The sequence below is a fragment of the Hydra vulgaris genome, chromosome 12 (assembly GCF_038396675.1).
Source record: "Hydra vulgaris chromosome 12, alternate assembly HydraT2T_AEP".
In the NCBI taxonomy this organism is placed as follows: Eukaryota; Metazoa; Cnidaria; class Hydrozoa; order Anthoathecata; family Hydridae; genus Hydra; species Hydra vulgaris.
In genome coordinates, this window is record NC_088931.1 from 11,901,879 (window position 1) to 11,929,562 (window position 27,684).

Sequence of the window (27,684 nt, forward strand, 5' to 3'; positions counted from 1 at the left end):
AAAAGATCTTTCTTTTTAAAAAGATCTTTCTTTGTACTTTTTTTAGGAGAATTTTTAAAGAATATTTTAATCTTGAAACTTTTCTCACAATTTTTGATTTAGAGTACCTGATTGTATATGAAACACCTTGGATACTCACAGGTACATCATTTGACTGTTAAACATCTAAATTTAAAATACAAATTTTATTGTATTAAAATAAATTTTTAAATTAAAATAAAATTTTATCTAAAAATTATTTTAGTATATTTTTTTTAATGATGAAACTGAATAGCTGCTTGGAAGATAGTGAAAGGTTGGATGAGTAGCGATGGAATATCAAAAATAAAGTAAGATGTTTAAAAAAAAGTTTTTAAAGGTATAAAGTCTTCTCTTCTTTATATCTTTTTTACTATATTTATACTGTAAGGCTTAAGCAGATTTCTATAATGCCATTTTCATATTTAAAAGTGGCATTATGGAAGAGTTAAAATATTTTTTTAAAGCCACTTTCCATGACCATGGTGAAGCCATATGAATATCAATGGTAATATTGAACCACATTATTATAAACCATGTTTTTCATAATAACTAAGGGTACTTTCATTTCTTTTCCTTCACTTTTACCTATTAGTTTTGCATTTTCTATATTAAAACCAACAATATTATTTTCAACTAATTGCGACTTTACACCATATGTTGGTCTTTACATCATGTATTGTTTTTACACCATATGTAGTTCTTTACACCATATGTTGGTTCACAGTTATTAGCAGCACACTAACACACAAACTTTTGAGTTGTAACTCTTTAAACCTTTTTAAGCTTTTCTAATAAACATTGAACCCTTATGAACTCTCCATTTGTCAACATTTAACTCACTAACAAACTTGTAAATGCACCATAATATAAAGTATCAACACAATACAAGACAACATAACACAATATAATACAACATAATATAAAGTATCAACATTTTTTCTTTTTTAAATAAGTTTATATTATGAAGAAAGTTGTTATCAAGCAACAACAACAACAACAACAACAACAAGATATTTATTTTTCTCAAACTTTACAATCATCTAGTTGCAATAATATATGAATAATAATAATAATAATAGTAATAATAATAATTATAGTAATAATAAGAATATCTATAATATTATAAATAAGAAAACCAAAATATTATTGTTAAGAATAAATATAAATAAATGATTGACAAGGAAGGAGTCACTCATACAGAAACATGATCAAAGGAGTGACACCAAATAAATATAATAATAATATTAATTTAGGAAATAATAATAATAACAATAATAACTTTATTCATTAATAGAGCAAAGGTAACAGCTAAAACAATAGTATTTATTAAAATTAAGTAATATTAATAAAAAGTAAAAGTAAAAATAAAAATAGCAGTAGTGAAACAAATAAATAATAATGACAAAAACAATAAAGTTTCTATAAATATAGAAGAAGAAAAAGAAAAATAAGAAAACTAAAAGAAGTTAATTATGATAAAAAATTAAAGTAAATTTTTTTTTAGAATTTGTTTAAATTTATTTTATTTTTAATAAAGAAATGAAGATAAATTACTTTTGAGTTTTAATTTTTCAAACTTATTTAAATGCACACAAGACTTTGATTCTTTTCACTGATGCATTGATGTGTAATTGAATACTTACCAGACCTCAAAGTTTTACAGTGAGGTACATTTAGTTTTCCATTATTAATGGCCCTAGTTAAATGTGAATGTATAAATTGAGTTTCAGTGAAGAAGGTTGTAATAAAGGAAGGTAAATTTTTATTAAGGGAGTCAAAAACAAAAAGAAATTAGCAAATATAACTATTGCTGACAAGGTAGGAATTTTAAGTTTTTTGAAGAAGTTTGAAGTTTTTGTATTATGGAGTTGAAAATTTATCATTCAGATTGATTGGCGCTCAGCTGAAAACAGTTTATTAGTTTTACAGTTGCCAATTTGTCCCCAAACCTGACAACAGTAGTTGAGATGAGACTGAAAAGTTGCAAAATACAGATTCTTAAGGGTAGTTTTATCAACATAATGCTTGATTAAGTTTTTACGGAGTGCATCTATATGAAAGTTCCATAAGAGGTTCGAATCTATAAAAATACCAAGATATTTAACAATGTATGTTGGATATAAAAATTATTAATTTTAAATTTAGTTACATGATTGTTGTATAAAAGTTTTTGTCTTGGAGAAGAAAAAAATAGTTCAGTTTTTTCCAAGTTCAAAAAAATTAAGTTTGCATTTAGCAAATAAACTGAACCTTTTAGATCTAAGTTTATATTCTTACGCAAGGAATGATGAGACTTATTAACATGCAAGATATTAGTATCATCAGCAAACAATTGGAATGATGAGAAGTGGATAGATTTACATTAATATAAATCAAAAGCCATAAAGGGCTAAGAATAGAACTCTGGGGAACACCACAAACTATGTGTTTGTATTTGATTTGTAACTATTAATGCTAGCAAACTGCTTCCGATTTGAAAGATAAGATTGAAACCAATTACAAGCAACTCTTCGGATTCTGTAATGTTCAAGTTTAGAAATTAAAATGGTATGATTAACAGTATCAAACGCTTTTTGTAAGTTGATAAAAACACCACCAACGAAATGACTAGTATCCAGTGCCTTTTTTTTCTTTTTTCAGTTATACTTATTAAAGCGTGGCATGTAGAGTGTTTGGATGGAAATTCAAACTGAAAATCATTTAAACAGTTAAAGGAACTCAAAAATGAGTATAATCAAGATTATAAATACATTAGTTTTTCAAGGATCTTGCTAATGTTAGATTATGATTATTATAGATATAGATTATTATAGATATGAAATTGAAATTGGTCTATAGTTAGTACATGAGAGTTCTGAGCAAATATTTATATTTGTAATAATTATATTTGTTTAATTAAGTATTTTTAACCATAGAGTTTTTTTTTTTTTTTCCAATCATTTAGAATGGTAGGAAAGAATGATATAACTAGCTACATTGCACCTGAAAAATTACTTTCATGCATGGGTGGCTTGGTAAGACTATTAAATTATTTATTTTACTTAATAATACAAACGCGCATGTGCACACACACACACACACACACACACACTGCTTTGCATTTTAGGTTGACACTGCTTATTTAATTTTTAAAAATCTTAGGTTAATTATGTTAATGTATGTTACCTTTGGTTAATGTATGTATTAAAGCCCTTGTAGGTGTTTAGTTCAGTATGACAACTATTCAGTCTATCTAGTTTACTTAAATAGCTTTATTGTTTTCTCAGCTTCAATTCATGTTTTTATCTTTATAATATCATTGACCTTAGAGTTGTTCTTTAAATTTTGATATTTATTCTGTAGTCTTCAGTATTCATTCAGTAGTCTTCAGTATTCATTCAGCAGTCTTCAGTATTCACTCTTTAGTTTTCAGTATTCATTCTGTAATCTTCAGTATTCATTCTGTAGTCTTCACAATTCATTCTTTACAAAAACCTTATTTAGGTTACAAATGGTAAACTAAACTAAATTTTGTTTTACCAGTTGTAAATTAAATTTAGTTTTGCCAAAATATTAATGAATCTCTAAAAATTACTGATTGAATAAATTTTTGTGGTTCTTTTCTAAAACCATATCAAATTACCTGATTTTTATCAGGAACCATTTTTTCTCATACAAACTCCATCATTGTCATTGTAAATGTTTTAGATGTGATGCTTCATTTATTTTAGATCAAAAAATCTTTTGATTTTTATAAATAGCTTATTTAATTCTATTTGTTATTAATCTTTGAATTTTAAATCTATCAAACAAAGAGTTTTTTGCTTTGCTATGGTTTTCTTACATTTTCCATATTTAGAAAGATTTTTTAATGAATTTCTTAAAATTTCTAAAAATTTTATCAAAACTGACTTAGGTGTTTGTTTTATTTGTGTCTATAGAAACAAAAATAAAAAAAAATAAAAACTGTTTTTTAATTTGCAATAGAATTATGAAACAATCAAACTGCTCTTTTACCACACTTATTAAAAATTAAATTTTAAATGTTTGTGGGTAATTTTTATTTATTCTGAAACATATCAAATATACTTCTATATATATATGTATAATCTAGCATTACTATAATAAAATAGAATTGAGAATAAAAACATTTGTAAGTAATATTTTTTTAAATGTCAACTAATCAATTACTGTATACAATTTGTAACATATTTAAATGAATATTTGTCTCACATGCGAGAGAACTCAAACCCATCACTTATTTCACAAGTGAGAGAGTTTGAATCACTTTATTAGAAGTATTACTTGTTAGAGAGTTTGAATCACTTTATTAGAAGTATTACTTGTCAGTTCAATAGCTTGTTTTTTATAATTTGTGATTTGATGATGAGGGACAGTTGTACAAAAAATAATTGCAAAAATAAATAAGGAGATTTTAAAGCATAACATTAAGTTGCAATGATGACGATGATGATGATGATGATGATGATGATGATGATGATGATGATGATGATGATGATGATGATGATGATGATGATGATGATGATGATGATGATGATGATGATGATGATGATGATGATGATGATGATGATGATGATGATGATGATGATTCCTTAATTTACTATTGTTGTTTATTTTAAAAAGTCATGAATTATTCATCTTTGTAAAATAACTTAACAACTTATCAGGATGATTTTGTTTACAAATATCCTCCTCAGATGTTTTCAGCTCCATCTACTGCAAGGTATTATTAAATTTTGTTTTAAGTTAAAATTGATAAATTTTATCTATTAATCTATTACTTTGAAATTAAATATATTCTTTCAATTTTGAATTTTTTTAGACTTCACAATGTGAGTTCAACCAATGAAGTATTTAACAGCATTTCAATAAGTTTAGATAACACAAATAAAAAAAACATTTTGGACAAAGCAGAAAAAAATGCTGATAGTTATTCTAATGAATGCTCTTTTGGTGAAAGTAACCGAGTGGTATGTTTAAAATAATGTTGTTGAGTATTAAATGTATTATACTGCTAAAATGAAATTATTGATGTTTTTGAAAGAATCCTTTTTTTTTTAATTTATTTAGGAACAAAATGGAAGCAACATAGATCTAACATCTAAAAAGTCAGTGCACAGGGTAAGTATATTTGGTTGTTGCTTGAGCAAAAGCTTTGGACATTGAAACCACTAAGATTCAATTTTTGAGTGCAAAATCAGTTTTCAATATTATAATAAAGTTTGTTAGTTTGTCTAAGTAATAAGTGAAATTATAAATATTATAATTCATAAAAACTATCAATGTTTTACATATGCAAATTTTAAGCATAGATGAGTTTTTTCCAGAGTTTGAAGTGAATTTTCGGAATTCCAGAATTTCACTTAAAACTCCTTTAAGTTTCCGAAAATTTCAGGATGTTTTTTGCTATTGATTTGTGAAAAAGTTATATAAATTTTAAATATGATAATATTTATTTTTAAGCAAGTATGTTTTCTATAGCTCAAATTTTCACAAAACCAATTTTCGAAATAATTTTTTTTTTTAATTCGTTTAAATTAACTTTTTGACTATTAGAAATTCCTTTTCATAAGAAGTTAATTGATTTGAATTCTATTTTAAAAGTTTACAAAAGTTTTTGTTTTATTACTATCAAGAAGAAAAATTATAAAATGCAACTTAAGGGTTTATCTGACATTTCTGAGATGGACAAAAATATTTAAAACAAGTTTCGCTGGAATTGGATTCAAAAGAAAGACTATAATGAAGACTATTATTCAGCCTATATAAGAAAGATAGATGAAGCTGAAACGGTGAGTTTATCCCCTAACAGAGCACTAAAATATATAATTTTCATCATAATTATATATTACTTGATTTGATGTTTTAGGTACGATTTACAATATGTATTAAAGAATTTTATTATGGAAGTGAAGGTAAAACATCTTTACTCAGCTACTCGAAGTCTAATATACATTGTTAAAACTGCACAACGATTAAATTTACTTAAACAAAGCTCTACCGTTGTCTTTTTTTTTTATTTTAAAAAAAAGCTCTGTATAAGCTGCAAGAAAAATTAGGCAAAGCTTTTCATGCTGAGGATGTTTTTGATATAAAAATGTTTTCCAACATAGATAAGTGCTTCTAGGTAAAAAATTAGAAGGTTTTTAGTATACTTGTAGCATATTTTTGCAACAAAGCTAATAAAGTTGTTTTAAAATACTATGCATCACTATTGCTTGTTACAGTAAACACCAAAACAGTGCCATACCCATATTATTCCATGGGGGCCCAAACTAATACATTCAAATTTTTACAATAACCTAATATAAATAAACGTCGCATAAAAAATATTAAAAAACAATTTAAATATTTTAAATGGTTAAAGACTTTGTTAAACGGAAATTGCTGAACTTATAGGTGATTAGCCATTTCGTACATAAAATGCGTATATAACGCTTTTACCTACGATTATAGCACTTCATAGTTATATATTTATAACTTCATAAATCCACTGGATGGGAGTGGTGGGAAGTGTTTGACAAGGGGGCCCCCAGCCTAAAAGACCTTTTTTTTTTTTTTGGATTGGTACCGCTTAAACTATTGCTAGGTACAGCACTTCAAAAGTTTTTTAATACTGTTTTACAAAGACACAATTCCATTAAGTAATCTAGTTTCCAATATATCAGGTTCTACTAATTATATAAGGAGGAAAAATAAGTGGGTTTGAAACAAGGTTAAAAAAAGCGGTTCCTCGCTTACTTGATATTGATGGTGATATTTATCATATTGTGCATAATGTTGTCAAAAAATTTACTTATTTTTTTGGCAAAAGGTAGCTAAAAATTTACTGGATGATATCTTCATTGATTTTAAGTTCAGTGCAGATCTTTGTACATTTCTGAAAATATTTTGTCAAATCACAGGCATCACATACAACACTCTAAAACAAAGCATGATGCCTGCTTTTACCTTAATTTATTTTTCCTGGTTATCAAAACAGAACATCTCTCTTTATAAAGATAAAAGTGACAAAATTTTAAAAATGAAAATGAGGCTATCAAATAAAAGTAAAAAGCTAATAGAAAAAATTAAATGTAAAATGGAGTAGAAAAAACTGACAAAACAAGGTGCAGAAAGAAAAGCTAGAATTGTTTAAAGTTTTTCTGATGTAATTAAACATATATTAGTACATTGAAATTCTTCCTATTTTTAAATCATTTATTTTTACAAAGTTGAAATTTTTTAACCTGAGAGATAAAAAGTTGTATCAATATTCGAATTAAATATACTTTGGAAGTAATGCTGAAAAATATTTTTCAAGAATAGTTATTTGAAGTTCTGGTAAATCATCGTTTTTTAAGACCTTGCATAAAACCTTATCTTAAATCATCAGTTTACTTACTTAATAAATTTCCTTTCAACAACCCTTTATTAAAATGCCTTTCTGGGATCGACCAAATGTCTCAAGGTCACAAAATTTCAGAGAGAATGCTAAAAAAACTCCCAGCTTTCTTTCCTACTGTATATACAAGTAAAGTAGTATTTAATCGAGAAGTTATGCACTTCCACCTGTATTAAATCTATTGGTGGGCAGAAGTTTTTAAGTGTAAAAAATATTCAGAGCTTAGTAAAATTTTGAAGGCATGCCTAAGTATATTCAGTAGTCCTCATGTTGAGCAATCATTCAGCATGATGAACACCATAGTTAACAAAAAGACAAACTGTCTTGATACTTTAACGTACTCTGCTATAATTTCAATTAAGTATCAGTTATTAGCAAACAAGAACACAGCTCACTCAGAGTTTAGCATACAGCTCTGGGGTACTTTAGGAGACAAGATATATTGCATGACTCAGTTAAAAAAAACATGAGGTTATTTGCAAACTGAAAGCAAACTCTATATTAAAAAAAATAGAATTCCATCAAAAAATAGAAAAGTTGAAGAACGTTTTTTTAATATAAATTCAGAATAAATGTGGAAAAAAAAATTGCCTCGCATGAATGGTGCAAAATAGTAAAAGAATCTATTATTGATTATGCAAAAAAAGTGTAGAAAAAGAAGAGCTGATGAATGTTTTGCAACAGAAAATTATAAGAATAAAAAGTATTGATTTCTGAACCATTGTTTGACATTTTATATTTAAAAAGTAAATAAATTATCATGCTTTAAAAGATGTTTACTGTAAAACTGAGATTTTATTTTTGATTTTATAGAATTTTAGAAAAACATGATTATTCAGTAGTTTTTAATTATTTTATTTACCTTTTAAATACCTTTGTCAACTCGTTGACCATAAATTTATATGGGATTTTCCAGAATTTTTATTGAAAAAATTTCAAAAACTTATCTATGTATAAGCATTCATGGTTTTTTTTTCCCTCTTTATACTGATATAGGAAAATATTTTGTTTTATTTTCATTTGTAAAAAACTTTGTGTATTTTTCACATACTCAAGTATTTTGATGATATTTAAGCAAAAAAAAAGTTTTGTTTATAGAGAAATATTCGAAACCATGCTAAAAGTAAACTGGAATCTGCTGGACCTTTTATAAATTTAAGGTATTTTTTAAGTGTACTTTTAATGTTATTACTGTTTAATGTTAATTACTTTTAAATTTTAAAAGAATTAAAACATGATATTGTTCTTTTATATATATTTTAGCCCAGCCAATGAGTTGGTATTTTGTGAGAATAAATCTGGTGATATAATGCAAACAATAACCATAACAAACACTGTTTCCAGTCTAGTTGCATTTAAGGTTACTAAATCTTAAATTTTACTTATATTTAAAATTGCTGTTGGTGATATATACATGTGATGATAAAGTACAAAATTTTGATAATGTTCAAAGATAACTTTATATTTTTTGTTATATATCTTTAATTTTTACCTCCTTGATTAGATTACTCTAAATTGTTTTTCACTTTTGTTCTCAATTTATACTTGTCTTATACAACAAAGTTATTTTTTTATACAACGTGGATTTTTATATAACAAAGTGGTTTTTTGAACAACAAAGTAGATTTTTATACAAAAAAAAAAATTTTTATACGACAAAGTGGATTTTTATTTAAAAAATGTTGGCTTTTATACAATAAAGTGGATTTTTACTACTTTAATGAGGTATAGCAGAGATGGCAGTCAATTGGATAATCATTTCAACATTTAGCATCAATATATTTTATTGTCACATTGGTATTGTATTATTTCTGATCCCATCTAAAACATTTTGTTGATTATCAATAGTAGGCAGGGTCCAAAATTCTATATTTTTTGTTTAAACAGTTATTCTTTATTAATTTTTTAGAAAAGTTTGAAAAACAATTCAGTTTTTTCTATTTTATTGCGGTGGGCCTTCTACTTCTATTTATACATTTTTAAAGATACAAAAAAAAAACATCTTTGCAGCGGTTATTTTGCATATAAAGTTACGCAACTTTATGTTAAAATTTATGCAATTTAAATTTTGATTGGATAAATAAGAATTAAAATAAACGATAGTTATGTTTTAAAAAAAAATGTAATAAAACTTTTTTGTTAAAACGTAAAATTTATATATACTTAAAAAATAGCTTTTGTTTTAAAATAATAGAAGCAAAGTATTCTCTAGCTTTGCTAGAGAATACTTAGCTTCTATTATTGTTAACTAAATTTAGATATCAATTAAAATGAAAAAAATTGTAACAAGACGTAATAACAAAATGGTTAAAAATCAAAATAAAAACAAACTCCTTTAGAAAGTCTCCCTGTAGTTGATAAATTTTATCATACAAAGTTGCCTTTACTCTGAGATGTTCTTTCACTTGTCTTTATTGAAGTCAACAATAAATTATCTTTTGAAAGTGCTTGTCGAAGAGTTGCAAAGTTAGTAGAAATTCATTTGACAGAGTGTAATATCTACACAATATCATATCAGACCATTTTGAAACCTCTGCAAAGTGAAATCAATGAATCGCTACTTAAAAGGTGCTGACAAAAACAAGCAAGGTAATCCCTTAAAAAACTTTTTGACATTTTCTGCTTCAATCCACAACGTCGTGAAAAACTAGAGAAGTTTTTCGATATTTCAATGAATGCTGAAGACTACTCGTATCTACTTGTAACATGCGCGGTAACAAAAATTTTACATGTCAAAATGTTGATAAAACTTTCCATCAAAAAGTTATTAATGACTAAAGAAAAATGGAGAAAAAGATAAGAAATGAAACAGCAGTTTATCAGATAATGTTCGTTGATAATGATGATAGCAAGTTAAGTGAATTTGAAGATGAAGATGAATTTCTTGAAAGAGAATTAACAAAAAATAAACATCAGTTCTTTGAAAAAGCCACTGAACCAATTAAAAAAAAGAGAGTTAAGTTTGTTGATGTAAGTGAACCAAAACTGCCATACATGGCGAGATCAAAATCAAAATTAATATTTGAAGATAGTTCTCACAATACTTATGTTCCACTTAATGTGCGACAATCAAAAAACTTAGTCTTAAGTGATATCTACCATGCATGTGCAGAGTTAGATGGAGAAGGATTCTCGATGAGGGAAATGCAAATTGCACTGAAAGTAATCGGCAATTGAATTTTTTAAACAAAATGGAAAATTCCAGGTGTAACTGACTGTATATCTAAGTACGATAAAAATGATTGCGAAGCTATTGAGAACACATTTATTGATTCTAACACACTTCCAACACGCAGTGCCAAACGTAAAAAACTAAAACAGATGCACACATATTCTCTTGGCTTGATTGCAGACAGAGTTGTTCAAGCTAAAAATAGTGGCGATATAATAACTCACGCAACTGACTCTACCACTCAAAAGCATTTTGGGACCTTTACACCTTCTGGTTGACATATTAACAGAGAATATTATTTTCCTTTTCCTACATTAGCAATTGCTTCAGAATCTACAGCAAATATTGCAGATGGAATAAAAACAACATTCGAAATGTTACAGGAAGCCTTAAAATACACCACAGAAGAACTATAACAGAAGGTAGATATTCATATGACTGAGAGTACTGTTCATAATATAGGAATATCTAAAATCACAGCTGATATACTCAATAGAGAAATTCCTGCTGGTCAACTGTTTTGCATTTCACATACAGCTTTAGGTTTTGACAGAGCAATTGAAAAAGTTCTAAACCAAATTGAAAATGAAATGAATATGGATAACCTTTTCAAAGGCTTTCTGTTAGATATATCTATTAACAAAAGTACGGAAACGTTATCCTTAACCTTTCTATCATGGGTACTAAACTTGTTTGGTCCAAGTTTTATTCAAAAACCATGGAATTATCATAAAGAATTTAAAACTTTTATCCAGCGTAAAAACAAAGATATTTCTCTTTTTGAATTTAATGATGTTCGATTTGAATGTCTTTCGAAATGTTCTTCGAAAGTTTGCTTTCACTGGGATGACTTTAAGGAGTTTTTTAAACCAACATGAATATATCACAAATAAACTTGCTTGTTTAGTTCGAGATTCTATGAATGTTGATTACATTATAGTTACTTTGGTCATGGTAGCAGCTTTTGGAATGCAAGTCATTTCACGATTTTTCTGTAAAACTACAGCAATCCACAATCACCTACGATGATTTCCACAAAGTTATTTTGCACTTTCAATAGAGGTCGAAACAAATTATTATTAATATTAGACATCTTGATGATGTGCAATGTCTAATTTTTTGTATTATTTATAACTAGGCATAATCATTACATGTTTTATTAATAAAATGAAAAAAAAAATTTACCATGTGTTTACATCGCTTATATTTGAAAGTAATGATTTCATTTAATTTAACAGTAAATTGTTTTGCCAAAATAATCACTTTTATTAAAATTGAAGTAGAAGGCTAAATATTGATAATGAAGTAAAAACTTTGTGAAATTTGAAATCAGCATAAAAAATTAATTAAGAAAAAGTGGTTAAACTACAAAAAATCTAGAAAAAGTTAATTTTGGTCCCCCTCCTTATCAATAGGTTATCAATATCATTGATTATTGTTATTGATGTTAATTTCGTAGTAATATAAATATTTAAAGACTATTATCTATACATTAACTTTTTTTATTTTTTACTTATTATTTTTGAACCTCTTGCAATGGAATAATTCAAAACAAATTGACAAGTGTCATTTTAAAGAGAAATCTGACCACTGTAATTTTAATTTTGTAAATATGGAACAATGCGCCTTGGTTTTTTGTTGTGATATTCTTTATATTCAAATAAAGTCATTATAATTGAACAATGACTAATGACTATAAATAACAAAATGTAACATTTTGAAAAAGTAAGATACAGGACCAATCAAAATTGAGATACAGGACCAATCAAAAACTGAAATATGAGACCAATCAAAAATTAGATATTGTGAGTTGTGCTCACAAAAAATAAGATATAAACTCTTATATCATTAGATTAGAAATTTTTTTTACCTATTCATAATGGATGAAATTGAGTTTAACAAACACTCTAATCATAAAATATATACTTCAATAAATATCTTATTGAGATTTAAAAAATATTAAGACTAAATAAGTATGCAAAAAACTATAAGAAAATCAGTCAGCAAATTGATAAGTGCAATATATATTGAAAAACTTATTACAACTGAAAAACGCATATGAGGACTGTGTAGTGCAAACAAAATTGACTTAGCAACATCAAATGAAGAAAATGTCATAAGAACATCAAATCTGAGCAATCTGAAAAACTAGAACACTTTTTAAGAACAATTTAAAGTATAAAAAGAATGTTTTAGTTGTTTCATTTTAGATTAATTAGCACAACAATATCAACAATAATTTAAACTTATAAAATATTTATATTTGTTTATATTTTTAAATATTTTGAGTTATAAAATATTTCGTTAAAAATAAGTTAAAGTGCCTTTCTGCCAAAGACAACAATAAGTTTAAAACAAACACTTGAAGATAATGTTGGTTGATGACATGCACAATTTAAAATCAGAGCTTTCCAAATCCACTAGAGAAAAAAGACCTTAATCACGTATTTAACACTGCATCAATAGAGACAGCTGCTAGCAATTAGCAAAGATAGCAGGAGTTTATGTGAAACACTTTAGGAACTAAACAAATGTCTATTAAAACTTGATTATTGTCATTCTGTAACTTATTAAAGACTGGCACCTAAACAATCAAACACACCCAAAATTTTACACTTTAATTAAAGTACAACAAACTAAAAGAATTTCTGAATGTTGAACCTCTTTTATTAAGCTAGACTAACTTCTAGTTACTCCACCACTCATCTATTGATATTGAGAAAATCTATGCTCTATAAGGTCACTTTGAAGTTGTGAAGTAAGCACATACAAATATCCTTCTTCAATAAGCTCATCTAAAAGCATTGCTTGAGAACACAGAGTTGTAATAAAAGTATATGATGTTTGTTTTTAACCCAAGTCAAAGTTAAATACTAAGCAAGGACTAAATAAAAAAGCTCTTAATATAAAAGATCTTTTTCCTCAAGGAGGGCTATGGATACTATTGTGTTACATAAAATATGCCCTCTCCCCATATAATAATTATAGATGCAAAAAGCTATGACATCAAAGGTCACAAGTTAAAACTTTGCATTGTGTGATATTATTTAAAGACATTTCTAATTTCTGAAAAACTATTTATGAAAAAGAAAGTATATTATCAGGTTTGGGGTTAAATACGTATTTGTATTTGGTTATAATGGGCTAAATTGGCATATTTGTATTTGTATTGTATTTGATAAAAATATTTCTTAAACAATTGTATTTGTATTTGATTAAAATGTATTTGTAATTCTACAAACTAGGTTGATCAGTGCTTTTTAGGAAAAACCAAGATATTTGTTGTTTCTTTTCATTTTTTACACTAAAATAAGTTAAAACTTTGTTTTTAAGAGATATTTGTTAAAAGTTTTAATTCTTCTTTTTAGTGTAACATTTTATGAGTATTGAAAAAATCTTGTATTTTTTTCTAAACTTGATACAAAAATACAAATGTTTGTATATATGTATTATAAAACTAATACATAGGTTTTGTGTTGTTTATTTAAAGTATTCTTATGCTTTTATTATATATATTTTTTAAATATAGTTAACTCTTATTTAAAACTTCTTTTTTTTATGTTTTAGATTAAAACAACAACACCAGAAAACTTTCGAGTTCGTCCAAGTTCTGGGCCCATCTCACCCAGTGCAAGTGTTGAGGTTCAAATATATCTTCAACCAGGTAAGTCAGCAATTTTAGGTTGAGAGAAATATTTCGTTTTCAGTTTTAACTGAACAAAATATTAAAGAATAAACAGTTAAGAGGGTGAGACTATTTGATATAAAAATATTTAAACATTTCCAGATGATATTAAGGAGAACAATTTATTTTCAATGCTAAAAAAAGTGATTGGTTTTGCAATTTTGTAAATATCATCAAAATTGTGTTACACTTTATTGTTAAGAGTTGTAGTTTTACTTTTTTTTTTTTAATCACTATTTTTTAATCACTATTTTTTTAAATTTTTGCCTTAGCAAACATTAAATTTCTCTTTCTTAGAAATAAAGTTGTTTTTTTTTCAAAAAATGGAGAAACTCTCAAAATCAAAATTAATTTTTTTTAAAACTATTTAGGCAGCCTTGAATTTTTTGTAATTTGTAAATTTAAAATTGAATTTGCATTATTCAATCATAAAAAAGTTATGAGTGAAAAGCTAAGAAATTATTTTTTATAAAATTAGCTTATTGCTTAGACTTATGCATTAAGATTAAGTGATTAATTTAATCAGTAATTAATTAAAAGATAAATGTCAGCCTTTATCATATTTTTTTTTTTAATAATATCTAAAAAATGATTTGTATTTACATTTGTAAAACACAAAGAACTTAGACAAAAGAGAAATTGCAATTTGCTGTAGAACAAAGTCAAAAAAAGGTGAAGTATCACTCAGTAAAGCTTTAGAGGCATAAAACATACCAAAGGCACCTATTTACAAGCCTGTGCACAACTTCAATCACAAGGTAGAGGTAGAGTGTGCACAACTTCAATCACAAGGTACAACCATATTAAGTACAACATTTGAATTTGTTTTTAATTTAGATTTAAAATGTTTAGCTGATTGAGGATATGGCAGATTGTTTGCAGATTTCATTGCAATAGTTTATTTGTTTCCACCAAGCGGTAAACTAGGAAAAAAATAGTATCAAGGTTTCACAAAACAGTTTAGTCTCTAAGGAGTTTTTTTGTTTCTAAGACATAATAACAATTTAGTTTGATACACTTTCGAAACTTGATGCAAATATTAACTTTGTGCAAAGAGTAGAATTTTGATGAAATTTGATTCTTTAGTCATTAAGGCCTGTAGTGGTAGATTGCTTGCTTTGTAAGCAACTCAACTACTATACTACACTTTTTTTCTGTGCAACAATCTTGCTTATCAAGGTTTGGTTATAGCAAGGTTTGTTGTGTAGGACCTTGTTTAATAAAACTGTTGTTGCAAATCTGAAATACGTATTACTTAACTTCAAAGGAAAAAAAACTGATTCTTTTAGATCTAAAGCTAAAATAATTTCTAATAGTAATAAAGCCATCAGTAATAAACAAAATTTATTACTGATGGCTATTATAGATATAATTCAATGCAAACTTAGTATATAAAACATAAAAATAAGACAACATGTATCTATCATCATCTCTTTAAAACTGAGTAAAAAATCTAATTGGCTATGAACACAAAATCGCCTAGCAAGCAGTTTATCAATACAAATGAGTTTGAAAAGGTTGAAGAATTAAAATGTTTCCTATTTTGTTCTTTGATAAATTTTGATAAATCAATTAAGTTTTTGTTAAAATAAAGAGTTGTATGTAAGATAGCAACTTTTTTGTTATTTCTGTATTATTAAATGTAATCTGGTTTTGTATTTTTTTTGTCAGAGTTTTGAAATTCAGTAATTCAATGTTATCAATTAGACAATTAGACAGTTTGTCAAATCTTGATATATTCATTTTAATAATAGATTTTTTCACCTAAAACATCTATATCTTCATATTTATTCTTGAGTTTATATTGTTCTGTTTTATAAATATTATTTGTAAATCAATTCCATGGGTAAGGCTATTGGGCTTCAGCACCTCCACCTTTTCGCACTTTAGTTCATTAGCATTTCGATGCATGCACTATATATTTCACAAGCTACATAGTTTGTAGCATAAAATTAACATTGTAAATGTCTTTACTTCTTTATCCGTTTACAACATTTAGTTGTTTTTTTGTAAAAACTGTTTCATAATATGTTTAAAAGTATGGTGTTTTTTGATGAAAATTTGTGATGTCTAATTTTCATAACTCTACCCCTCTCAAATAAAAAAACTTCTTTACTGGTCAGTCATACAACTCTAATTTTGAAGTTCTTGACTCCACATTAGGGGTGTTCAGAAAAAAAAAATTTTAGAATTTGAAAAACCAAACCGTCTAGATTTAAAGCAATTATGTTTGAACTTACTCACAAAAAATCTCAGCGCCATTGAACCACTCTTTCCTTGCCCTCAAAGCACATGTTTGGAAAAAAAAGGACCTAAAAATGACCAAAAACAGATTACTCTAAATGTCTTGAGGGCAAGGCTAACATAAATATTTATAATAATTTTTTTTTTCAGTTTAGATAAATATCTGTGTTTTTGATTAAAAAAGTATGATTTTTTTCTTTTTTTTAAAAAACTGTATAATTTACATTTTAAATTGGCTAAAAAATGTTTATTACGTGGTGCGGCGTTGTTTTTATAACCTTTTCAACAATTAAATTCAAACTTTGTTATTTAGACTTATAATACAGTTTGAAAATGTATATATTCAAAATAAGAATAGAATTACTCATTTTATGTACGTTTATTATTTGTAATATTTTAATAAGAATAAAATAAATGCATGAAAGTTATGACTACATTTATTAATTTGTCTTCAAAAACTACACTTCGCATTTTTTTTACTTTTTTGAAAAATTTGGAGATTTTATTGTGAAAAATGTTCCTTATGTGCAGTATCAATGATATTCTGAAAAAATCAAACATGTGCCAAAATACCTTACATCATTAGTAAATCGCGGTTATCAAGTGGTCTTCAAAAACAAATCATTAACAATTAAGAAATAAAAAGGTTTTTTCAAATTTACCTAAAATATGGTAATATATAAAATATTACCTACATATATGGTTTTTGCATATCACGATTCAATATTATTTATTAAATGAAAAAAAAATATTTTCAATATTTAAAAAGATTTCATAGAAGTTTCTTCTATAGTTTATCTAATTAATTTTTTTTGTTCGTGTTTTTTTCTTCGCTAAGAAGGAAAGATTATCAGATAATCTTTTTTTGGTAAGGCTGGCGGAGCTTTTCCCAAAAATCCTGAAAGCAGAGCAAACTCTGTCAACTGATATCAATCTGTTCTGTTTTTCCTTTTCATTGTTGTAATGATGAACATATTGCTGCATCATGCCGATGGCTCTTTCCAAATGGTCATTGACAACAAAAGGCTATTGGCATAGTTTTCAAAAATTTTAAACAAAGACTGTGTATGCCAGTATTGCGGTGGAAGTGAAAGGCAGACTTTTATTTTTTCTTCACTTAAACCACTAAAACTAAACAAGGGGGCTAAGCTTGGTGGATCTCTCTCAGTACTAGCATTTTTTCTATCTCCTTTCTGATGTCTTTAATATCTAAGTTGGGAACCTTTGACATATTACTCGATTTTAAATACCACTTGGCATAAAAACAGACTACAAACTCCGGGATAAGCTTGATTTCTTTCACAAGATTGTTGTTTATTTGAACAAAGTAAAGTTGAGAAAACAAAAGCTGCATTTTCAGTTAGTATATTGCTTAACCAAGAAAACGGACATGATGGATAGCTCTAGTTTTCCTGATTTTATAAACAGAAGGTGATAGATAAGTCACAACTAATTCAGCCAGCTCTCTTCTATCTCCACATTTATCTTCTCCTGCTATCCCCTTTCTTTCTATATATGCTTTGCTAAAGTTCAAAGTAATCTTCAGCAGCCTTTTCACTTATACTACCACTCACCTCCTTCCAGTAAAACTTGCACAGATCACTTGGGGCATAACTAAAATTAGGATGTTCAAATAGGCTCTTAAATTTTTGAAACAATAAGTTTTCTGGTCCTGTAGTCAACTCATTTGTTGTATGTTTCCAAAAATGCACCATTCTTAATTCTGTTATGTGATACCTGCATGCTAGTTTTAAAAGATATGTATTTAAATTGTTGGATATCTTTATGATTGAACCATTTTTGATTCCGGTATTACTTGCAGTTGTATCAAAACACAGACATCCAATTTTTTATTCAAGTTTATATTCCTTTATTAGGTTCATAATACTTGTATATTGATCCTCACCAGAAGTGGAAGTTAAAGGAGCTAGTAAATCTCACCCTCAATGTTCACAAGAATTGCCAGCCTGTCAATCTTGAACTTTTTTCCTGCGTTAATTTCATAAAGAGTTTTTCCATCAAAATGTATAACACATGGATAAGGAGAAGCTTCTATTGCATTTTTTACATCCTCTTTTGCTAAGGTTGACATATTTTTTGTTGGTCCTAATAATGTTCTTCAAATCTAATTCCTAAAAAACCTTTTTTAAGTAATTCTCAAAACTTTTCTGATTTGATAAATCTTTAGAAGAGCCTCTTTTTTCGTTTTTTTTAAATTAGAATACTGCTTGTCAAGTTTAATAAGATTTTTTAATAGTTGAGTGTCACTAACAACTTCAAACCCTGCTTTTATCCAGGGTTTCTTAACCTTAGCTAAAACATAGTTACAATCCAAATTTTCACATCTTTCAAAATTTTTACAAAGCGAGCATGATTTTTTTGGTGGTTTTAGGCAGTATAGATTGCAGGTATGCTTGATGTTGTAGAATATCCATGCCTTTTGGAAGTTGAATATCTAAATGCATACTTGTTTTTGTTCATTACATTTTATTGAGATAATTTAGATCACTCTCTCTCTTAAATATATAATATACACTAAATTGTTCAAATTTCTTACAAACTAGTAGTTATCTGTAACTTCAGGTTTAGCTGCTTTAATAATAAACTTCTTTTTTTTATTAGATCTTGACTTAAATTTGTTTTCAAACTTGCGCTTTTCGTTTCCTTTATACATATTTGTTGTAAAGTTTATTATTTATCATTATCATTAATCTAAATGACCAAGAGTGTATTTGTAAATATTATAAAAACCGGAAAAATACTTATTACATTATTTAAATATTTGCTACATTTTATATAGTTTTATTTCACTTGTTAAATGATATATACAACACATTTCATCTTAATTTTTTTTTCATATCGCTACTTATAAAATTAAAAATAGTCTAGTTATAAGTTAAACGTACATAAAATGAGTAATTCTATTCTTATTTTGAATATATACATTTTCAAACTGTATTATAAATCTAAATAACAAAGTTTGAATTTAATTGTTGAAAAGGTTATAAAAACAACGCCGCACCTCGTAATAAACGTTTTTTAGCCAATTTAAAATGTAAATTATACAGTTTTTTTAAAAGAAAGAAAAAGACCATACTTTTTAATCAAAAATACAGATATTTATTTAAACTGAAAAAAAAAATTATTATAAATATTTATGCTAGCCTTGCCCTCAAGACACTTAGAGTAATCCGTTTTTGGTCATTTTTGGGTCCTTTTTTTTCCAAATATGTGCTTTGAAGGCAAGGAAAGAGTGGTTCAATGGCGCTGAGATTTTTTGTGAGTAAGCTCAAACATAATTGCTTTAAATCTAGACGGTTTAGTTTTTCAAATTCTAAAATTTTTTTTTTTGCACACCCCTACTCCACATCCTGTAAATGTAGGTTATATATTGATAGTTGTAGTTGTATATTTAAGTTACACGATCCACTAACTCATTATTAACTTCTAAAGTTTGTCAGCATTGAAGCTGTCATAGATAATAAAATTAATTTTTGACATTGCTTGTTAAAGTGAGTTCTGAATAACAGTTATTCTGAATGACTTCTCACAATCCTACTAAATAATAGTTCCAACAATTTTTTTTGAATAATTTGCATTTTTTAGAATTTGATATTAAAAATATCACAAAAGATAAGTTTCTTATTTTGTCCGCTGTTATCCCAGACAATATAAATGACATTAATTCTTTGTGGAAAACGATACCTCGATCTAGCATCATGGAGCAAAGGTATTATTAATATTTAATAAAAAATATTTTAGCTTTTTTTTAATATGCGTGTAATATATATATATATATATATATATATATATATATATATATATATATATATATATATATATATATATATATATATATATATATATATATGTATATATATATATATATATATATATATATATATATATATATATATATATATATATATATAGATATATAGATATATAGATATATATATATAGATAGATAGATAGATAGATATATAGATATATAGATAGATATAGATAGATAGATATATGTGAAATAATATTATATTTAAGACTTCGTTGTCGTTTGCAATTTATTTTACCTTGTGAAAGTGACCACGACTCTTCCCCTAGTCACAAATCTGACAAATCTAGTGATCCAAAAGATTATATATCCAAGCAGCTTAAGGATTGCAACAATAAGGTATTTGAATAAATAACATTTTTATATGGGTTTTGTATGATATACTTTATATGGCTTTATTGGGTTTTATTAGTGAAGAAAACTAGTTTTAAATTTTTTTTATATTTTTCTGAATCATTTTTTAAAATCATTCACAATAAATTTTATTATTTAGATTGATCGCTTGCAGAAACGTGTTATTCGGTTGGAGCACGATGTCTTAATAATTTATCGTTTTATAATTTTTTTAGTCGTAGTTTTAATTGTTTTTTTTATTATCGGCGCCGTGTTTTTTATAAAAAGTATTTTTTTTATAAAATAAAAGTTTTAACGGAATATTTACATTAAGACTTTGTATATTTTTATAATACTAACTTGTACCAACAAAAATCTGTTATAAAATCTTATAAAAATCTTACATAAGTTTAAATTAAAAACAAATGTTTATAGTTGCCTGGTTTACTTTATTAGTTTTGTATTGAAACTTAATATATGAATATTTATTGTTATTTTTATGTAAAACAATTTGTTCTTGAGTTACCTCTCTAAATTATATCGAATTTAAATATTTGGTAATTTAAAAAATATTTTGTGTTTAAGGTTGCGATCTACTTATCACTAAACGTTTATAGGTTTTCAAGAGAGAAAGAAAGGGAAGACGCCAAAGATAAAATGTCTTTCTAACGCAAATTTAAGTGTCATGCAACAGTAGTCTGAACTAATTTGGGCAGAAATTTAGAAAAAGTTAAAGAATAAGAACGACTAATGTTGCTTTCAGTCAACATCGGTGTCCTCTCTAAAATCAACTAAACTGATTTTAGAGAGGACAAAAATAAATCAACTAAATTGATTTATTTTTGTTAAACGCTTTATTTTTTACTTTAATGATTTTTGAGGCATTGAAAAATAAAAATGTAATCTTTTTAATTGCTTTTATTACAGCTAGTAAACTTGTGCTAGTAAACTTTGTGTTAAATCTAAAGACTAAATTATGTATATGTGATTTAAACTTCTATTATGAAATAGAATTTAAACTTCAAAGAACAATTGAATTCGATAAGAGGTTTTCAAAATTTTAAATGATCGTTAAAGAACTTGTAGGGGAGACGGGGGCCGCAGGGGTAAGCTGACGAACTGCGTTTATCTTCAGAGCCTTACATCAGAAAGTGACAAAAATTACACAGAGTCTTTCTAATTTACCATTTCATCATTCTCTTTAGTATTGTCTGGATTCGCGCATGCGCATGGGAGATATTAGGATTTATGTGTTTTTTGGACAAAAACGTAACTTTTGGAACATCGCTTCCTTTTTACTTTACAAAGAAAGTAGCTAGTCGTATGAAAAAAAATTATTTTAAAAGTTCCAGTCACAATTGGTTTACTATATCCAGTCAGACTTGTTTTCAAAGTTTTTTAGGATCTATAGAGTGTTTATTGAAAAAAAAGGCTTTCAGGGTAAGTTGGCAAAATTTTCATGGGGTAAATTGGCTCATTGCATTTACTACGGAAAAAAATATATTTTTATAAATATAAATTCTTTTTTTAAATTTTTAACAATATTGAAAAAAAACGTAGAAAGATAACTTACAAAAAAACGTAGAAAAAATCTTTGTCAGTTTATTTTTTCACAGATAAAAAGTGGGCTACTGTTTTGGCTGTTATACGTACTAATATTTGGTACCAGCTAAAAGTAATATTAAATTTTTGGCTTAAATTTGTTGCCAAAATTAATGGTAAAAAAATTTCTATTAATTTTGCACTTAATAGGTAGGGAGTTTTGTCACGTGACATTTTATCGCGGAAAAAAATCGTTAATATATTTTTTAAAAACTTCGTCCAAAAAACGCCAGAAATGATTTTATGTAGGTGTTGAAGAATAAAAACCCACCCATGAAAATAAATAGTATATACGTACATGCAGATGTTATTTTTTTTAGAAAAAGTTGTACTACAATAATTTTTTTTTGTAGTCTTATAGGGTGGGTTTTTTGTTTTCTAAGTAAAGATTATCATAATTTCCCCCGTCTTTAGATATTTTTGGTAAATTTGCCGTTTCTTCTTTTACTTGACTAAAGATTTTTGCACACGTTGAATTCAATATTTTATATAGCTGAGATTTTATTATAAATTTTTACTAAAGGTATTCTAAAGTGAGTTTGTTTTGTGTTGTTAATGTGGTTTTTGCTAACCATTTGGTAATTGAATCACAGCAGTTTATCAGTAAGTCTTATTTGTAACTTACAATTTTCTTTTTATACAATTTACTTAGTTTTTAAGTTTATATATATATAATATATATATATAAACTTAAAAACTAAGTAAATTGTATAAAAAGAAATATATATATATAATATATATAATATGTATATATATATATATATATATATATATATATATATATATATATATATATATATATATATATATATATATATATATATATATAATATATAATAAGTAAAAGACTTAAAATAATATATTTATATGTTTATATATTTTTTCGAATTGATGACTGGAAAATCTTTATTTATTTAGATAAAATGATAAATGAAAGTATTTATGATTGGTATTTGGCTTTAAAAGATACATCTTATGATGCAATATATTGTAGATATTGTGTGGATTTTAAAGTTGAACTGTTCTGCTGCAAGAAAGCTTTAGCCAAAAAGATAAATAGATTAGTTGACACCATCAGAAAATTAAAGAAACAACGAAAAAATAAAAAATTAGCATTGTTATTAGGTAAAGCCTTTTTTCCACCTGTGGCAAATTTTTCTGATAATACAGTGAATGCATCCGAAATTCTTAAAGAAACAATACTGATAAGCGAAAACAAAATGCTTAAAAAAGAAAAGAAAATTTTAATAAGGAAAATGGAATCTATGATGGATTTACAAATGGATTATTTTACACATCTAAAAGATTTTGAAGATATGTCAAACAATCTAAAAATACTTATTTCAAAAAACTCTCTAATAAAAGCTGAATTAAACTTTATTAAAAAGTGTTATTGTGAAAAAGAAGAAAAGCTTAATAATATCGAAAACAAATTAGAGCTATTAAAGTCAAAAAAAGAATCATTTAATGTTAGAAATTTGAATAAAAAAATAAAATATTGTGATACTCAGCTAGAAATAAAAAAGAATAAAATAAATTCGTTAAAAAATGAAGAAAAAATAATAATATTGCAATTAAAAAATAAAATAACAGATATTAATTCAATTCTTGAAAACTCAGACATAAACATTTCTGAATTAAAAAACGAAAAAATAAAGCTGCAAAAAAAAGTGAGTAATTTAAAAGTTATTTTGCAAAATAAAACCAACTATATTAATGACAACAATATGAAAGATGTTATAAGTTTAGAGAAGGAAGTTGTTTCGTTATATAGTAAGACAAACATTTTAAAAGAGGAGAATCTAGAACTTCAAAAATTGGTTTCTTTGCTGGATGATGACGAAGTAATAACATTTGAAGATGGCAGATACAGTGATGACATTCGAGAAACAATAATGAAACTTCTTTCAATGAACGTGAGTATGAATAGTGTCAACGAAGTCATAAAAGTAGTTTTAAACAAACTAGCCAAAAAGAACATATCTAGACTGCCATCAGCCGCTGTAAAATGTAGGTTAATGCAGGAAGCTTCAATTTTAGGTCAATTTCAAGTTGCGGAAGCAATGCTTGAAAATAATTTGATAAATAAAAACTCTAATATAGGCAATTGTTTGCATGGTGATGGTACTCAGAAATACCATAAGCATTATCAAAACTTTCAAATTACTACAACTAGTGGGAAAACTTTATCTTTTGGTCTGTCAGAAGTGGTTGGCAAAGATGCAGCAACTGTTTTGCAAAACTTTACTAATATAGTAGATGACATTTGTGACGTTGTTAGCAACTCAGCTACTGAAAAAGAAATTAATTTTGCTAAACTAATAACATCAATAAAATCAACAATGTCTGATCTTTCTTCGGTTAATCCTCTTTTTAACTCACAGTTAAAAACATTAAGGGAAAAACTTTTGCCTATTGCAATTAGTAACTGGGATTTTCTTTCCTCAAACGTCAAAGACAATATGAAGGACATGAGTAATTTTTTCTGTAAACTTCATTTGCTTGCTAATTTTGCTTCTGAAACTGATAAAGTTTTAAATTCTTTTGAAAAAATTCTGCTTCAAAATGATTTTGAAACTGTTTTTGCTTTTAGTGGTAAAGAATGTGGTGCTGTACAGTTAGTTCGTACTATATGTAAGGCATTTCATTCAAGGGGTAGTGAGGAAACTGGTGTTGCATCATGGTTTAATTCTTTTCTTTCCTCTCCTAACGATAAATCTTATTTTGTTCCATTTATTGGAAATCGATTTAATATTTTGTATTACAATGCAGCTGCCCTATACTATCATAAGGATTCTATAACAGAATTTCTTAATGCTTCTATTCATTGCTGAAGTCCGTGCATTAGGTAGTATTGACAAACTACTTACTGGTCCAATGTGGAGAATTATCGAATCACTTGATAGTATATTATTTGTAAACCCCTACCTACTTCGCTTGAAAGTTAGACTTTCATCTCTTTGTATCGATGCATCTTCTTTATTGTTTGCTAATGGAAAAATTTTTGAGGATACCAATCTTCTTCATCAAGATGTGGTTTACACCAAGCTGTTTGAATGCACTCAAAATGATGAGTTTGATTCTTTAACTGTTCAATCACTTGAAATTATTTTCCACTCAATTCTTGTTATTTTGGAACGTCAGTGTGCTGATCAATTACCAGGTGGTAAATATTGGAATCCATCTAATTCTGTTTCTGAAGCTGCTTCTAATGTCCCTGTCACTAATAAAGCATCAGAAAGCGACTTTGCCATTTTGGATTTAATGGTTCGCACAAAACCCAATGCAAATGTTCAAACTATCCAGGCTTTGACAATGTGGTCTCAGAACCAAACATTAGAATGGCTTAATAGTAAATCAGATGAAGAAAGAAAACAATTGCTTAAATATTCAAGAACTAAAGTAACATTAATGAAAAGCAAATATGATGAAAGAAAAGAAGCTCTTAAAAAAGATAAAGCTATGCACCTTCTAGCTAAGCAAGAAGAAAAAAATCGAGAAGAAATTAAACTACAACATAAAAAGGTTGCAGCTTGTAATGATTTGATAAATTTAAATGTAAGGGCATGGGTATCATTAGAGGAAGCAGAGAAAACAGTTTCTAATATAGAAGAGCCATTGAAATCAAAAGTACTCCTTGCTCAACTTAATTTTTATCGCATAATCTTATGTGTTGAATGTGACAAAAAACATTTTTGTAAAACAAAAGTAGAAGGAAGCAAAAGAATAAACTTGTCTTCAGAGGAATTATATCAAAATCTTCTTATTGTTATTCAAGCAAATTTAACACCAAACAAACAATCTTTAAGTAATAATATAAGTAATAATTTAAAGCCTCGTACAATACGTGATGCAGCTGTTGAAAACAAAAAAAAAGAATTAATGGAAAAAATTCAGGATGCAGACTAAACAAACTAATAGAGCAACAAAAAAAGCACTCCTTATCAAAATTTATTAACAATCCATCTGATTTTGTAGGTTTTTCTATACAACATCGTGTTAGAGAAGAAGATGCTCTTAAAGTATCTTGGGAACGTGCGCAAGTGGTTCAAATTGATCAATTAAACGGTAGAAGAACTACATACCTTGTTAAGTATGATAACGAACCTGATGAAGTATGGTCATTTCCTTTATTGATTGATTTTGAAAAAGGTGATCTTATTCTTTGTAGCTAGGGTTGCGAGGTAATTTTATTTAATGTAAATTTAGAATTATGTTACAGTATATATTAATCTTATTTCTTTTATTGTTATGTTCCAATAGTTTGTTTTTACTGCATTTGAGTTCAGTGGTTTTTATCTTTACAAATAGTATGAATCATATCTGATATGTTTATCTGTACCAATTTTGTTTATTTGTTGTTGTTTATTTGCAGCTTAACTGTACATTTTTATTATTAAAAAAAAAAAAAAAAAGCTTATGCAAAAATACTATTACTTTTACATTAACTGCCTATCAAGTAAAGGAAAGAATCCAAAAATGGAGGGCTAACCTTAGGCTAATTTACTATTACTTTTACATGAACTGCCTATCAAGTAAAGGAAAGAATCTAGAAATGGAGGGCTAACCTTAGGCAACATGACAGCTCACGGATGGAGTGCAAAGTCCTATGGCTTACCTTCTTGTTGGTGCACTTCGTTAAGTAAGTTAGACAATTTTGTCTAATTTATGAACGGAATAGCCAAGGCAAATTATGTATAAAGTTGTTTGTTAACAATACACACACAGCCTACTCTGAAGTTTGAATTGAAATTCGATAATTAAAATATTTTTTCTGAGTTCAAATAATTTGCAACATATAGTCAAATTTGGGTACATTAATAGTGCGATAATTTATTTCAAAGACAAAACGATTTAAAACATCTATTAAAAAGCTTAAGACAAATAGATAGATAAGATAATCCGTATAAGTATTTCCATGTGTCTGTTAATCTATGTAATCTCAATTTCTTAATACAAGAGGGGGGTAATAAAAGTGGATGGGGGGTTTAGTCAAGATTTAATGAACCGGGGGAGGGGAGGGTCAGAATTTACACTGAAAGTTTTATTACTTATCAGTAACTAGTATGTACTTTTTGATTTTTAAAGCTGATTTTCACTGATTTTTTTTAGTTTTTAGATATAATTTTTTTGTTAAAACAAGTAAAAATTAAACGGGAGGGGGTCTTAATAAGCTTAGTGTGGGTGGCAAAGTTTCCCAAAAATAACAAACGCCTCCCCCCCCCCCCCTTGAGTTAAGGACTCGAGAGTACACAATCAAATAAAGCCAAACACAATGAAATAGAACAATTCAACGAGTTTTTCATTCATTGTTTTCAAAATTTTTAAAAAGTTAAAAACCCTAACCCCATTAAAAAATATAACATTTTTTATATTATGATAGGTGCTGAAAACAATAAATTAGTCGAATC

At 26.7% G+C, this 27,684-nt stretch overlaps 2 protein-coding genes across 2 annotated transcripts in view; both read left to right on the forward strand.

Annotated features, from left to right (window-relative positions):
• The window catches only part of LOC105845491 (motile sperm domain-containing protein 2), a 59,168-nt gene extending 37,976 nt beyond the window's left edge, over positions 1-21,192 (forward strand). The window contains exons 9-20 of the mRNA XM_065812182.1: positions 103-141; positions 275-329; positions 2,966-3,035; positions 4,689-4,744; positions 4,844-4,991; positions 5,092-5,142; positions 8,504-8,565; positions 8,669-8,765; positions 14,145-14,241; positions 20,113-20,236; positions 20,548-20,677; positions 20,832-21,192. Coding sequence (XP_065668254.1) covers positions 103-141; positions 275-329; positions 2,966-3,035; positions 4,689-4,744; positions 4,844-4,991; positions 5,092-5,142; positions 8,504-8,565; positions 8,669-8,765; positions 14,145-14,241; positions 20,113-20,236; positions 20,548-20,677; positions 20,832-20,978 — 1,076 coding nt within the window. The 3' untranslated portion in view covers positions 20,979-21,192. The remainder of the gene's footprint in view (positions 1-102; positions 142-274; positions 330-2,965; positions 3,036-4,688; positions 4,745-4,843; positions 4,992-5,091; positions 5,143-8,503; positions 8,566-8,668; positions 8,766-14,144; positions 14,242-20,112; positions 20,237-20,547; positions 20,678-20,831) is intronic.
• Positions 21,193-22,718: 1,526 nt separating this feature from the next.
• On the forward strand, positions 22,719-26,671 carry LOC124808303 (centromere-associated protein E-like). The gene is made up of 2 exons (XM_065812183.1): positions 22,719-22,876; positions 23,192-26,671. The coding sequence occupies exon 2, from the start codon at positions 23,197-23,199 to the stop codon at positions 25,105-25,107; it is 1,911 nt and encodes a 636-aa protein (XP_065668255.1). The 5' UTR covers positions 22,719-22,876; positions 23,192-23,196; the 3' UTR covers positions 25,108-26,671.
• Positions 26,672-27,684: the final 1,013 nt, after the last annotated feature.

Excerpts from the sequence above, each read along its gene's own strand:
- LOC124808303 (XM_065812183.1), top strand. The coding sequence starts at position 23,197 with ATGATAAATGAAAGTATTTATGATTGGTATTTGGCTTTAAAAGATACA.